Source organism: Sitophilus oryzae, unplaced genomic scaffold (assembly GCF_002938485.1).
Source record: "Sitophilus oryzae breed Bouriz unplaced genomic scaffold, Soryzae_2.0 scaffold_1396_pilon_pilon, whole genome shotgun sequence".
Taxonomy (NCBI): domain Eukaryota; kingdom Metazoa; phylum Arthropoda; class Insecta; order Coleoptera; family Curculionidae; genus Sitophilus; species Sitophilus oryzae.
Window position 1 is genome coordinate 11,952,388 of NW_022146055.1, and position 16,042 is coordinate 11,968,429.

General features: G+C 30.8%; 3 protein-coding genes across 4 annotated transcripts in view; 2 read left to right on the top strand and 1 right to left on the bottom strand.

Annotated features, from left to right (window-relative positions):
* Positions 1-5,386, bottom strand: part of LOC115876050 (calsyntenin-1) — a 495,751-nt gene extending 490,365 nt beyond the window's left edge. Inside the window, exon 1 of one of the 2 annotated variants that reach the window (XM_030891724.1) lies at positions 5,124-5,386. In XM_030891724.1, coding sequence (XP_030747584.1) covers positions 5,124-5,202 — 79 coding nt within the window. In that variant the 5' untranslated portion in view covers positions 5,203-5,386. The remainder of the gene's footprint in view (positions 1-5,123) is intronic. The other variant, XM_030891725.1, reaches the window with a different exon arrangement.
* Positions 5,387-6,706: 1,320 nt separating this feature from the next.
* On the top strand, positions 6,707-8,408 carry LOC115876052 (60S ribosomal protein L22-like). The gene is made up of 3 exons (XM_030891727.1): positions 6,707-6,807; positions 7,060-7,373; positions 8,212-8,408. Exons 1-3 carry the CDS (start codon positions 6,799-6,801, stop codon positions 8,357-8,359), a joined length of 471 nt encoding a protein of 156 aa, XP_030747587.1. The 5' UTR covers positions 6,707-6,798; the 3' UTR covers positions 8,360-8,408.
* A 1,903-nt stretch (positions 8,409-10,311) lies between these two features.
* LOC115876051 (mitochondrial ribonuclease P catalytic subunit) lies at positions 10,312-16,042 on the top strand. Its single transcript, XM_030891726.1, has 7 exons — positions 10,312-10,706; positions 10,763-11,021; positions 11,079-11,378; positions 11,996-12,259; positions 13,301-13,444; positions 15,636-15,823; positions 15,887-16,042. The coding sequence occupies exons 1-7, from the start codon at positions 10,420-10,422 to the stop codon at positions 16,020-16,022; spliced, it is 1,578 nt and encodes a 525-aa protein (XP_030747586.1). The 5' UTR covers positions 10,312-10,419; the 3' UTR covers positions 16,023-16,042.

The following is a 16,042-nucleotide window of genomic DNA, read 5'->3' on the forward strand; positions in this document are numbered from 1 at the left end:
GTCACATTTTCTTACTTTTGAGATAAATGATTTTGAAGCTTTAAAGACTAAAGGAAAAGAAATAATAAAATGTAGCAAATCGTAAGAAGTTTTTATCAATAGTTATATGTATAGACATTAACTGATTAACAGACAAAATAAAGAAAAATAATTTGTAGCAAATTTGTTAGATAAAATAAAACTCGTATTCGCTTGGTTCAATGGAAAAGTGATCCAAGTCCATATTGAATAATTCTGTATGTGGTTACTCCGAGGATTACTCGTACTGGAATAAGGAGAAAAATATGTTTTTATTCTCATTTTTATTATTAATATTGTTATTATATTTTCTTAATATTTTTTTTATTTATTTCTTATTTTTATTATTATTTTTTTATTAATATTATTAGCATTAGATTATTTTTTTACTTAGGAACGGCGATTTGTTTCTGATAAAATGAAACTACAGAACATTTCCAGAATTTAATTTCTTTGAATTTAAAACTAGTGACACGATAGACATAATCAGACTTCTTTTCTTAGGCAGAAATAAAGGCAATATAGTTTAATTGATATTACCAAAGAATATATTACTCACCATATCTGCATCGTTTAGATGAGCATTGTTTGACGCACAAGACAAATTTATGTAGTAGTCTCGCAGAAATTCATCTACAAACTTTTTCAAAGATTGTAACTGCTCATACTTGAGTTTGGGCAAAGGAATTAGATCAGCATAAAGTTGTTGTGGTGCGGAATTTATAGCTATTTTTATTCGTTTTGTATGCGTTGATATGTTTACAAACATGAAATATGGACTTGGATCGGTCTTCCGTGAATCCACGTGGACTTTTAGATCGCTTTTTCAAAGCATTAATATTTTAATCGCTGATTTTAGTGGACTTAGATTATTATTTCAGTGTTACATTATTCTTATTTTGGAACGGACACTTGATGGGCATAAGATGGCAGTGTTATCTCAATTTCCATTTTTTTGGACTTAGTCCGTTTTTCCCGTGTAGTCTTCAAATGATTAATTCGACGCGAACGAAGTCGCTGGTACACACTAGTATACATATAAAATCCTGAAGTGACTCACTGTTTAATCACGATCCTGCTCAAACCACTCAACGTAAGAAGTTCAATTTTGGCATACAGGTTGATTCTAGGGTGTAGAGGTTCGATAAGAAGGGATTTTTCGAAATTCCAGTTCCAAGGGGGTGAAACCACCACCCCCCAAATAATACAATACTTTTTATTTAAAAAACGGTCAAGTTTACGAGAAAACGCTTAAACACGTATATTTTAAGATTTTTTAAAAATATATACAGGGTGTTTCAAAAAATCTGGTCATTGATTAATCACGATCCTGCTTAAAGCGCTTGACGTAAAAAGCTGATTTTTGGAAAACGGATTGACTTTAGGGTGTAGAGGTTCGATAAGAGGGTATTTTTCGAAATTCGAATTCTAAGGGGGTAAAACCACCCCACAAATATTACAATATTTTTTATTTAAAAACCGGTGAGTTTTTCGGAAAAATTCTTAAACACGTATATTTTATTCTGTTGTTTTACATATTTTAAGATTTTTTAAAAATGTATACAGGGTGTTTCATAAAATATGACCATTGAGTAATCACGATTCTGCTTAAACTGCTTGACGTTTAAAGCTGATTTTTGGCAAACGGATTGACTGTGGGGTGTAGAGGTTCGATAAGAAGGGGTTTCTCGAATCTCAAATTCCAAAAAGGTGAAAACGCCCCACAAATATTACAATATTTATTATTTAAAAAACGGTTAGTCTTTCGGGAAAACGCTTGGACACCCATAATTTATTTTGTTTTTTTACATATTTTGAAATTTTTAAAAAAAAATACTTTCTTAATATTTATGCTATATTTTTTTCGCAGACAGTATGTGAAAATCCTTGTAAATAAAAAATTACATGATAAAAATTGCTATGCACTAAAAGTAAATGGATGTTTTTTTTAAATTTTTGAATGAAAAAAACATCTTGTAAAAGATCCAAAATTCAAAATAAAAAAAGTTTTAATATCTAAAGTGGTTCTTCAGTTATCGCGGTATAACAGGGTCCCTAACGATATCCTTATAATATTCTTTTCCAAAATAATGTCTGTTAAAAATAAGCGATTTGCGATCGTGATTTTACTATCATCAAGATGGGAATAGTAAATATATATGAGGCGCGCATGGCTTTTGGTTGTTACATCTCTGGAGATTCCTTTCTAGGATCAGTAACAGAAGGAAGAGAAAACTTTGCAGCCATCTCAAAACTGGACCAAAATAGCGGCGAGTGGAATGGGAGACCTCCAACGGTCTAAAACACTTGAAAAATTTCCTCAGAAGTTATGACCGAGAAAGATCAAGGATTTTTTTTGATTTAAGTAATAACAATCTTCGGATGTCACGGTCTCATTAACGAACACCTCAGTAGGCTGAAGCTGAGGAACAACAGCGAATGCAGATTCTGTGGGGAAAATGGGGAAACAGGACCTCTTATCCCTGAGTGAACCAAAAAGCTGGGTAATTGATTAACCACGATTCTGCTTAAACTGCTTGACGTAAAAAGCTTATTTTTGGCAAACTGATTTTTGGAAAGTCAAATTCCATCGAGATGAAACTACGACCTCAAATATTACCAAGTTATACATATAATAATATTGCCATATTGTTTTTTTTTCTCATGCTGACATAAATGTGAGAAAATTTTATCCATTTGTATGTTAATGGAAATTCTTGCTTTTCTTTATCATCACCATTACAAATGATTACTTCGACGTACTTCGACGCGAACGAAGTCGCGGGTACACGCTCCTCATGTTATAAAATTATTAGCGAATGATTGATAGTACCTATCACACTATAGAAAAAAAGGATTCAAAGACGGCTGGGGAATGACAATCAATGATACTTTTGGCGAGGTCAAGCTCTAGACTAGACGTCATTGGCCCCTCGGCCCGTACTCTTCTTTATTTTTTTAATGGCACTTACCTACTGACAGTTACCTTTAAGAAAATTGTAATTTGTAATTTTTGTATTGAGTAATAGTATATTGTTTCATTAGGAGTAAAAATACTTTCTTTTTGATGTTACAGGCATGAAAAGTAAGTTTTACTCCGAGTAGAACATGCTATTTTTTCTCAAACGTCACAAATAATTGTTTAAACACTTTCAAACGTTACAAATAATATAAAAAAATTTAAAAGTAATACCTTGTAAGTTATTATATACAGGGTCGCTTTTATGGTTTTTTAAGGTTTTATGGAAATTATCGATTATTAGGTAAAGTATACAAGGTACAGCAAAAATTAAATACAAAAATTATAGCGTTTTTAAATGTCTATTATCGAGTAATAAATTTACGTATACAGGGTCGGTCATAGAGTTTGGTTTGGTTTGCATATTTTAATTCTTCCTTCAATTCTAAGCAAAAATCGAAATACACACAATGTACCTCATACCAACCATTTCCAAATTATTGACTTTTGAAAATATCACTTAAAAAATTCGATTTAATTAATTTCGATGTGTTCGATTTGATTTAATGATGTCATTCTGCCGAAACTGTGATACTTAATAATATTTGACATTAGTTCTCAAGTTAGCATTTATAAATGTATAAAATGAGATTATACCAAGTCTGGAAATTACAAAATTTTCCTTTAACATTCCAATTCTTCAATTTATGTACATTGTGTATTACGATTATTGCTTAAAATTGAAGGAAGAATTGAAATGTGCAATAATATACGGGGGGTTCCATTTGAAAAAAAAGTTTGATGTGACACAACTTTATGACCGACTCTGTATTCTGATACTTATATATAACATTTTAAACTTAACCAAAAAAAAAATTACGCAGCGTGTTTTTGCAAAAAGTTGATTTATATACAGTTTGCTAAAAAATTCATGAAAATAGGGTTAAAAGTAAAAAAAATATAACACTTAAACACTTTAAATTTGACGAAAAAATGTTCCCTTGCGTTTTTTTTGCATCTGAGCGTAGATGTACCGTTATCGCAGAGACTCATATATTTCATTTGATGTAAGTACAGTGGCGCAGCAAGAGATTAAGTCTGGGAGGGGTAGTGGCAATATTTAAATAACGTACCTACTACATTTAAATTAAATTTTCGCTAAAAGGTATTGTGAATATGGAAAAAATAAACTTGGATTGGACTGGATTTTCTATTATGATTGATATTAGGTAAATTAATTTCTTTTGTGTAAATTTTATTTTGTACTACATTTTCTTATTTATAAATCATTTACTGGGGGGGGGGGGATTAATTACCCCCATTACCGCTCCCCTAAGTACATAGGTACCCATGTGTAAGTACGTACCTAAATAAAAAATTATATAAAAATAAACAATATAGTAGTTAATGAAGTTAGCGATTTATATTTACCTTTGCCTGACTACAAATTATATTTTCTACCTTTCGACCTATATAGCAAACTGATACATATCTAGTTTTCGCTGAAATAAGTCAGTGACCCCTTTCCATCCTCATGGTAGTTACGCCACTGCAAAACTCTACCTACAATTTTTGCTTAAAAGGTAAAATAACAATTTTAGTAATTATTAGGCTCACATGAATGTTTCGCTAATTCTACAAGACCTAGGTAGGTAAACTTGGAAAAATTAGCTATACTTAGGTAAAATTTCTATTATTTTCAGAAATATGTATATGATCAAGAGAGCATTGAACGTTGACAAGCTATTAATTATTTTTCTTTATTCAGTATCTACCAGGAAAACCTCTTTGTAAAATATTCTAAAGTAGGTAGTACCTAGTTTGTCTTAACATTTCTTGCTGCAATAATAACAAAAAATCAAAAGTCCGCATAATTAATAATGTAAGCAAGGAATTATACACAATTGTCACTATTATATTAGCATGAAAAATACATAAAATCTGCCTATTTTCTTTTCTAAAAAATTGTTGTCGTTAAGTAACCATGTAATTATTTACTTAACAGTAAAAAACCGAAGTATAAAAAAGACTGAATTGTGCGTCGACGACTGCACTGCACCTCCTGTTTACACTGCTCTCCAAGCGTGTATTTATGTCGAAAATTATAGGTTTTGTATACGCACAGGTGAAAATTTCTCCGACTTACCTGAGTTGTATTGTTGGTTTTCGGAAGCCGTCACACAGTATCCGAGCACAAGAACACAAAACACCCGCACTAGGAGCATGTCTGTTAAGTTTTTTAACTCCGTGAACTTCACTTTTTCAAAATAGTTCTTGGTTATCGCGAAATATTAGTGCATACCATTAAACGTCATGGACGGGAAAAGAGTTGATCTCAACTCCCCGGATTGCCGCGACGTAGTTGGCGCAATGGTCGATAGAGGCGTTCACGCCGGTGGTCGATTGATTGAGAGGGGAGGATTTAGGATAATATATAGTGGCCCTAAAAAAGTGGTGATTTAAAATAAAAAACTATTAGATATAATATCGACAAAAAATTATATTTTAAGATAAAGGATAAAATATAATACTGTTATGTAAAAAAGTATCGTGTAACTACAATACAATAATAGCTGGGTATTTAAAAAAGATAAGATAAATTTAATTACTCTGTAATATTGATATACAATTTAATCGAAACTTCAAATTTGGACGTAATATAAAAAAAAATCAAAAATATTTTGTACATAATGGGTAGATATTTACAATTTAATTTGCTGTTGCTCTTGAATAACACTTAATAGGAACCCATTATTTATCAGATTTTTTTTTATATTGTAATGAGAGCCATTGGCCATATTCATAAAATGTAAAACATACTATAGTTTTCTTAAATAAAGACAGAGGTAAAGATAAAAGAAATAATTTTTATCTAAAAACTAAAAATGATAATTGCACATCTATGCAACCAAAGATACATGTATATAAAGAAATTAAATTGATTTTGCCTTATCAAAGGATAAATGAAATAACCATGTATCAAAATAAAATAAATTTCAATAAATCGTATATTACTGTTTGATTACTGTTCAAGTAAAATTACAAATTAAATTATGAAATAACTTCAAAATAAGCCTCCCCAGTCCCCACCTCAAAAAACTTCAATGCAGTATTTCCGCTTCTATACAATTGTACTGTATTCAGTACGAAATTATTAGATTCTCAGATACAGTATGATAGTCAATACAACTTTTAGAAATACCTCGATATTTAATACAAAATGCGAAAAGCAAAAAAATAAAATAATAAAATCAGCAGCTTTTCGATTAAAATAGCTATAAGATATTGTTAACTTATATATAAGTATATTTTGTGTATACGATAGAAGCGTCTGGATCTGGATTAAGTACAAGTGGCGCTATTGATTAATAATTATTAACTATAACCGATTTTTTAGACTTTAAAATGTTAATATAGTGCGTTTATTGCCTTTTATCAGTAGAAAGTTTTAAAATCGTGAATTCGTCGATTGAAGGACTAACTTTAATACCTTAAGCACACCACAAAAAAATGCGGTAATGTACTTTGGTAATTTTCATGTGTCTGTTGAAAATATTTTTAACATTGAACATGAATTTAAACATGTTCAAAGTTATTAAATTTTTTTTTGGTAATTAAAATTTCAAATTTGGTATTTTTTTCCAAATTCAGTACATTTTTCGAAAAAAATCAGTACAATCTCAAAAAACCCTGCGGCAACACTGAATAGTGGATGTCGATGATGTCAATGTCAATCTGACAGACGTCAAGTGTCACCAATCACCAATCGTTTGCGACGTTTGCGTTTCCTTTCTTTTTTATAGAGACTTCGTCAGAACGTCATGGCGCCGGTGAGATATTTCGAAATTTTCTATTATTTATTACATCCTAAGTTCTTTTTATTATTAAATATTTGTTTTATATTTCTAATTTATATTGGCACCATATCTAATAAATATTTTCTTCAGATAATCAGAAATAACCGTATTTCGTAGGAGTGTCAACTTATATTTTTCCTTAGATGATCGTTTCTACAGTTATGTGGTCGTCTAATTTCACATTTAGTCTGGCTGAAAGACAGCTAATTTTGTTGTTGATTCCAGACTAAATCAGCTCCAGCTGCAGCAGCTGTGGCTAAAGCTGCACCAAAAGCACAAGCCCCTAAAAAGCAGCAATTAAGGGGCAAAGGTTTAAAGAAACGTAAAGTGGCCTTACGATTTGTAATTGACTGTTCTCATCCAGTTGAAGATAGTATTTTGGATTTTTCCAATTTTGAGACGTACTTGAAACAAAGAATTAAGATTAATGGTAAAACCAATAACTTCAGTGGAGGAAAATCTAGCCAGCATGCTGTGACAATTGGAAGAGAAAAGAATACGAAAATTGTTCTTAGTTCAGAAATTCCATTCTCAAAAAGGTATTTTATTTTATTTTTAACTTTACATTGTAATTTTGGTATACCGTAATTTTTTCTCACATATCGTCGTGTACAAGCAAGACACACAATTCTTATTTAATTTTTGGCTTATTTATATCATTTGACTAGATTCATTCTAGAATATAGAGCTATATTGAGGAAAAATCTACTAAATCTTTTAAGAATTATAGGTTTCATATGAAGGGGTGGCTGCAATAACCAGGCAGCTCCATTTTAACAAATTGTGCTAGCCACACCAGGCAGCTCTAATAGCTGTCCGGTTTTTGTTGCAAACTGAAAGCAAGGTAGCTCCAGTTACGTTGCCATATAGGTACTATTCCACAACATGGCCTGATAACTGCAGCATAGGTTCGGCCTATTTTTAGAGGGTAACTTAGTAAAAATCTCATTTTCATAAAAAAGTGGAGCTGCCTGGTTATTGCAGCCACCCCTTCATATTTAAATCATTTTTTTATACATTAAGTTCATAATGGCGTGATATAACCCTTACCTTTAGTGTATTTCATTTTACAGGAAAAATTATATTTTATTATATATTATTTGTTCCATCAAAAATTTGTTTATTTTGGGCTTTGTGTGTTTTGCTTGAAGACTTCTATATATTAAATATATAAAAATTAAAATGCAGTCCCAGCTCCACACAATAAATTCTTTAATTGAATGTGGCGTTTAGTACTGCAAATATTATAGCTGTGCCTCGCTATGTTTACTAGTTAACACTATATCTGGTATATACAATGGACAGCAACAAATGCTTTAAAACAAAAGATTAAATTGGTAAAAAGCTTTTATTTTCGCTACATAATAATTGTTGTAGGTATTTGAAATATCTTACAAAGAAGTACCTGAAAAAGAACAATTTGAGAGATTGGCTTAGAGTTGTGGCAGATGCTAAGGAGTCTTATGAGCTGCGATACTTCCAAATCAACAATAATGAAGAGGAGGAAGATGATGAGGCAGAATAAAATGTATATTTTTTATGACCTAATAAATTATTAAAAAATGTCTGTTTATTTAATAGATTTTTTCTTCATTACCTGTTTATTCAGAATATTACCTCTGATGTTAGTTTAGTAGATAGGCTGTGTAAATATTTGTGAACTATTATTAAGTATTTATAGGTAAGTAATTTCAGTTATTCTAATATATCAATGCCTTGCAGTTGAATACCTATAAGAGTTATTAAATGAATATTTATTTTATTTGTGAACATGTGAACTTAGGTAACTATATTATTTTGATATAAACAGGTAATAGATTAGAAATTGCTAACAACTTTAAACTGAACTTGCTTTTAAGTCTGGGTAAACGTAAATCAAAGACCCTAAACTTTTTCATTTCTACATTTAATTTAAAAAATATTTAGACATTTCCAGGCTCATCCCTAGAGGCTTGTATTTAGATGGTTTAGAGCAGGGTTGTTAAGTAGTTTATGAAGCAATCAACTACGCGTAGTTTTTTGTGTTAACTACGTTTTAAAATTTTAAAAACTACACAAAAACTACCTACAAAAATATAGTAAAACATGGTAATGGTGTGGATCCGGTGGCTGACCTTGAAACGAGTTTTTGCTGCATATAGTCACAGACACTACGCATGCGCACATCTTCGATGTTGCCAGATTGCAAGTTATTTTGGAATTATTTTCAGTAGAAAACAAATATGTGCTTTTCAGTGTTTTTTTGTCAATATAATATACCGTATGAAAAACAGTTTTTACGTGCTCAACAGTGAAAATCGTATTGAAATTTCAATATAACTTTGAAAATGTATGTTAGGGAGTCAAAACTTAATTTTTTAACGTTTACGCATAGATAAATGAAACAAGTTTAGATTGGAAAGTGCCCATAAGGACAATGTAAACACTATTTGGCGCTATTCATGCAACGGTCGCGACCCAAAACTTTTGAAAATTTCGGAGCGGTTCGGCTTTTTCCGGAATTATATCGCCAAATATTGTTTATTCAAGTTTATTATTATTTTCGTTTAATTTTATAAATAAAAGACAGTGTGTTGCATACAAGAAACTTTATTTTATATAAGGACGCATGTATGAAATACCTATGAAACATTGGAAACCGACGTTATGCCACGATCCACGATGGTTTTTGCAGTTCACAGTTTACAGCACAGCTTTTTAAGTTTTTAATGCCACTTTTTTACAATTATCACCGGTTGGAGTAAATAAAACTTGAATTAAACTACAAAGTAGCAATAGTGAGGTTAAAAAACACACGATATCGTACAAAAGTTAAACAAAATTTAACTTTATACGACGTCGGATGATTAGTTAAAATTATCGGATAAAAATTGTTGTCAAAATATTTCGACCAATAGGAGCACCGTCGGATCGTCGTGTCATCGGATTTCGGATGCATGAGACTCCGGCTTAAGTACAGTAGATGTCTCTTTCAAGGCTGTGCAAGAACTGAAGTGTAAAAAACAGTTTTTTACGTGCTCAACAGTGAAAATCGTATTGAAATTTCAATATAACTTTGAAAATGTATGTGGGACTCAAAACTTTATTTTTTTAACGTTTACGTCAAGTTTACATGCTCGACATGGCGGGTGATATGTTTTGTGGTGATTGGTGATGTCATAATGTGCGCAATTGCTGTCCTCCTTTCACGCAGTTGAGCAGCTCTGAACTGTTCAAGAACGCGATACTCTCACTCCATTCAATTGAGTCATAAAGTTCCAGAACTGTTCCGCGCCATATGGCGGCACGAGGCTAACGCGCACCGCTCCTTTCAGAACCGTTCTCGAGTAGCCCCAGCGCGTAAAGCCCGGAACTCGAAGTTCGCGAAAAGGCAAATGCAGATACAAACATCCCTGGTACGTTTGATCAATATTATTCTGTGGTCCAGTAGTTCGTTTGTTCGAAATGTTTAAAATTCTTCTGTGGCCGGTCTAGAAGACAGTTGACACTGTTGACAGTTGACTTAAGCTAATTTTTTTAGAAGAACAAGATTTTTATTTTCAAATTTCTTCTATGATGACTATTGGGTGTTTATGAAATTAAAACATGTTTTTGTCAAAGTTGTACTCAATTAATAACTTCAAATATATGAACGATCTATATTACGTTATCAGACGAACAGCAGTATATCATTCGTCACAGAAAAATGTTTCAAGGAAGCATATTTCATCTGATCTTCTAGAAAATGCTTTTGATTCAATATCTGTAAATAAACCAACTGATTGGAATGATATTCATGATTTTGTACTAAACCATGAAGAAAATAAAGAAAACATCTGTAACAAAATAAATATCGATGGCCTAATTATGAAATGGTGTGTACAAAATAATAAGTATGTTAACTTACAATATAATTGGGAATTAAGTTATAAACAGTTATAGTTTCTAGAACCTCTTATGCAGAGAGTTACATAACATATTTGCGACAGAGTGACAAGGAAATAAATTTAGCAACATTTGGACTTTACTTAAGATCAATATGTCAAAGTAATCTAGTTAAGTTAGAGCCAGAGAAGGAGACGGAGATTATTCAAATGTGCACGGATTTGAAAAATGGTCATCCTGTATTGGATTCTATCACATTAGAAGATATAATATGTGCACTTTCCTTAACACATAAATGGGAAGATTGTATACCTTTGTTAGAAGTATTTTTTCTTCATTTCTTTTCAAGCTATAACAAGAATTGATAATCATTATTTTAGGAGGTAAAATTGACCAAAACAATATCAACAAGAGCATATAGTTTTGTTATATCTGCTGCTTTCCTAAATAACAATGAAAAGTTAGCATGGGCTTTAGCTAATGAATTATTGGAGTTAGACAGAGAACCATTAAGCATGGTGTATTTATCATACCTAAAATCTATCAAAAAATTAGAAAAGGGAGGAAATATTGTTGAAAAGTTAGAGATACTGTTTGATTTTTTCAAAAGAAATGGACTTATCTGCCGGGAAGATGTTGCTAAAGAGTTACTTCTCTATAGAAATACTTCTAATGTCCTTGTAAGCTTTGACAGGGTGTCTTCATTTCAAAAGAACAATGCAGTTACATACAGATCTGATGTACCTATTTTTGATATTTATATAAAGATAATATTTTAATATCAATGATTACTCTTCTGACTTCTTCAAAATGCTAATAACATCATCATTGTAAAGTCAAAACACCATATCTAAAAATATTATACATGTTTTCAGGAATTAGAAAAAAAAATCTATTAGAAAAAATTTAATACTTTTAATGATTTGTGTAATGGCCTAAGTCTATATGCTATAAGATGGCCTAAGTCTATATTTTGTAACAATTTTCAAAAGGAGTAAACGAATTAGCTAGTGGTGTAATAGCTGCTGAAGTAGTAATTAAAACTTAATATATTAAAATATGACTTGCAAGATTTTGCTATTTATTTTTTTTGAGATATGAGGTTTTGACTGTACAATGATGATTATGTTGAATTCAATTCATTACTAACTTTATTTATACTCTCCCCATCACTTTGCAAAAACCCTTTAAGGTGACTAATGTTAAAAAAATATAAAGTTTAAAATTAAATGACTTTTGTAATTGATAGACATCCTGTAGTCAGGATTTACTTTTTTGTATTGCAATATTTGTGTAGGTAAAATTTTCAGGTTTTTGTAATGTGTGCAAGACAAAGCTTACAAAGATGGAACTTACAGATGATGAATTTTCCGAATTAAAAGAAGTATTTTTAAAAAATGTCATTATTGGACAGGATATTTTTATTAAATCAGATCCCCTTGAAATGGGTCAATTCAAGGAATTTGTGACTAATTTAGGCAAATTTGATGTTATACTAGATGGACTAAATATTGCTTATTCTGTAGGAACTAACAAAGGAACACAAGTCTTTTCAAAACTGGTATGAATAGTTAGTTAAGGAGAACTAGTAACTCTTTTTTAGTTTATGTGATAGATTCAGAGGTTATTTATGTCATAATAATATTAATAAGTAATATTTTTTCAAAAGTATGTTACAATAACATAAAAGAAAAGAATAATAAAAAATCAGTAACTTAACCTAGTCTTATAATTACTTAGTACATTAATTTACTGATAGATTTGCCTTTATATTGATATGTTTATTTCAACAGAAGGAACTAATAGGCTTGGTGCATTTTAATTGATTTCATCAAATTCCGACCGCAGCGCTGTATACGGCAGAAATCAGAAATGTCCGCTATATATTTCACCGCAAATCTCTCCGCCCACTCATTTTATTGGCTACTTGCAAATTTGTCGAATTTTTATTGATTGGACGCGTCCTTTAATTTTTTACGAAAAACATTGAGAGAAAATCGTTTCCCCTCTCACGGATAGGCCGTAGCTACAGAACGGACAGACGCACTGTATGTTTTATTATTTGACCATCTTGCTATTCTCAACAGATCGAGTTGATTACTGAAACATTCCTATAAAATGGATATCTTTATTTTTTTTCTGCTTACTCTTTATATACTCCAAAAAAATCAAGGGTTTTTGAGTGTTAAATGTATTCCATTGTAAATTCTTATGAGAATTTTGTTTGTCTGTCAACATACCTAACACTCTTGATCAATATTAGTGGATTACTTCACAATTATGTACTTTATTAATTAAAATATTTGATGTTTTTGTATAGACCTATATATTTAAAATCATATTCATAAAGTTTAGTATTTTTCTTAAACCATAAAAAATATTAATTTATGAAGAAATTGGAAGACTTTTAATATTCTGAAAAATTATCATAGAAAAAAGTCGGAAACATCTTTCTATAGCTTTTATAATCCTTGTAATGATATATTTTGGAAAGAAATATGGATAAAACTGTTTAAAAAAATTACAAATGGTTAACGCAAAAATTAAATCAATAAAATAATGGATATAATATTTTTTCTAATAAGGCGTGTATCCGTTTTAGGTAGCATCTGTAATTTCATATTTTGTTCAGCAGAAAAAATCTGTTTTAATGTTAGGAAGAACACACATGAACAAATGGCCAAAAAGTAATTGGAATTACATAAAAAACAATTGTACTATATTTCTTGCCAAGGACATTTCACAGGTAAGTATATTTAAAATTTCAATATTTTCTTGTAATTATCTATAGAGTCCGGCAATAGTGCGTCGGGCATCTGTAGCTCCTAGAATAAAAAACTTGAGAATTTTGTTTATGTGCAAACCTAAAGTATGTATCAAGATGTATTTCAGGAAAATATTTTAACTTCTATAGGGTGGTTCAAAAAAGCGAAAGGGGATCTGGATGATTTTTTTAAAATGGAACACCCTGTATATTATTGCATTTTTGGCTTTCTTTCAGATCATTTTACATAATCCTAATGGTGCGTTTAGACTTGAGCACGCACGCACTGATCCTTCGCGAATGCTCAAGTGTAAACGGCTGTGCGCCCACGCTCACTCTGAATCTGTCTGTGCGCGAGCAGTCGCGAGCGTGAGCCGTCTGGTGTCGGTTTTTGGTCCGTGCTCAAAGGGATTTTATGTGTGCGCGAACGCTCAGTTTGCACCGGCAATTTGTTTTGTCTTCGTTCGGGCGTACGTGTGTGATTTTTTTCATTTTCTTTATTAAAATTATGGACTGGATCAATGAATCTTCGTTATTATTAATTCAATTAATTGAAGAATATGAAAAGTTGCCTATATTATGGGATGTTAAACATTCTTCTTATTATTAAAAAACAAAAAAATAACGCAGGGCAAGACCTTTTAAATAAAATTAATATTGAGTATGTCGATATTAATGAAATTAGTACTCTAAAATTTGTATCTTTTGTTCGTAATTTTTGATGTTATTAAATTTTGTAAATATTCAAAGTCAGGCCTGGTCATTCTTGTAAAGTTTTTGAACTGATCATAGGCCTCCTCAGACACTAAGTTGTTGCAGTAAATTATATCGATTTCTAAAAATTGGGGTTTGCCACCAGTGACGTCGACGATGTTTTCGATTTTTCTTCTTTTTAATAATTAAGCTGTGCATAACAATGACTGCAGCCCCGACTATTTCTTGGTTGTCCGTTATTTTCGCCAACACAACTCTGCTGTGCGCATACAAGTGGATCACTTCATTCGTTGAACGGAGCCGAGAGCGCGAACGAATGCCGTGCGTGCTCAAGTATAAACGCACCATTAGATATGAGTAAATATATTTCGATAGTTTCAGAGATATTAAAAAAATTAATCAAAAATATATATTTTTCAGCCCTTCTTAAAAAAATGATTAAAAATACAAGAACTGTTCTGAAATCAAAACTATATTAGGTATTTTCTTTAAATGGTCTGTTCTTACTTGGCTATAAATATGGTAATCGTAAATCATACAGGATGTTCAATATTCTACGCCAAACTTTCTAAAATATAAAATATTTTTTCGTTGGAAGTGGAACACCCTTTTCTTTTCTTTTAAATGGAACACCCTGTATATTATTTTTTATTAGATGGAGAGTTAAAAAATGAAATTTTTTTGTATTTAAAGTATTTCAAAATTTTTAATAGTTTTGCAGATACACGCAGTATTATTTCATATGGATCTTTCAATGGTAAGGTTAGGTTATTAAAAAATACGGTAGAAAAATTATTGGGTGGCTTTGATAAAAATTTACTGTGGAAAATGCCATATGAAATATAAAACCGCGAATATCTGCAAAACCGTAAAAAAATCAAATACTCTAAATACAAAAAATGTTCATTTTTTAATTCTCCATCTATTGAAAAAATAATATACGGGGTGTTTCATTTAAAAAAAAAAGAAGAAAAATTATTTTATATTTTAGAAAGTTTGGCGTACAATTTTGAACATCCTGTATGATTTTTCGATTTCCATATAGCAAAGTAAGTACAGACCATCTAAAGTAAATATCTAATATAGTTTTGATTTCAGGACAGTTCTTGTAAAGAAAGGTTGAAAAAAATATAATTTTTATTTATTTATTAATATCTCTGAAACTATCTAAATATGTTTACTCATATCTTAGAATTATGTAAAGCGATCTGAAAGAAAGCCAAAAATGCAATAATATACAGGGTGTTTCATTTAAAAAAATCATCCCGATCCACTCACACTTTTTTGAGCCACCCTATAGAAGTTACAATATTTTCCTAAAATACATCCTCGTACATACTTTGGATTTACACTTAAACAAAATTCTCAAGTTTTTTATTCTAGGAGCTAGAAATGCCCGACGCAATATTGCCGGACCCTTTATAGATCAGAGTTACTTTATCATCGTCCTATTTTACAGGATGATCCTTATCTTCTGTATTGTGCATTACATTCAGGACCGAAGACTATAATCGTAACAAGAGATCAAATGAGAGGTCATAGACATCTTTTAAAAGATAGGAAATATAAAATGTTATTTACCAAGTGGCTGGGACAGAGACAGTATGAATTATTAACGTTTAATAAAAATGATAAACCGATATTTAGGTAAGTCAGTGTTGAAGTAATCATTTCATAACATTTATTTTTACCTGTATACCTTATTTTTAGGATACCTCCGCATTTTAGCACCATAGCCCAAAATAGTGAAAATATCTGGCATATTCCATATAAATCTCAAGATAAAAATAATAGCATTAATGATAATTATCATAAGAACTGGGTATGTTTAAAATTAGAGAAATAAATTGTTTTAGTATTTTTAGA

Coding starts and splice junctions, on each gene's coding strand:
- LOC115876052 (XM_030891727.1), top strand. Junction 7,374..8,211: donor GAAATTCCATTCTCAAAAAG/GTATTTTATTTT, acceptor TAATTGTTGTAG/GTATTTGAAATATCTTACAA.
- LOC115876051 (XM_030891726.1), top strand. CDS start 10,420: ATGTTTTTGTCAAAGTTGTACTCAATTAATAACTTCAAATATATGAAC. Junction 11,379..11,995: donor GAAATACTTCTAATGTCCTT/GTAAGCTTTGAC, acceptor ATATTTGTGTAG/GTAAAATTTTCAGGTTTTTG. Junction 13,445..15,635: donor TTGCCAAGGACATTTCACAG/GTAAGTATATTT, acceptor CCTATTTTACAG/GATGATCCTTATCTTCTGTA.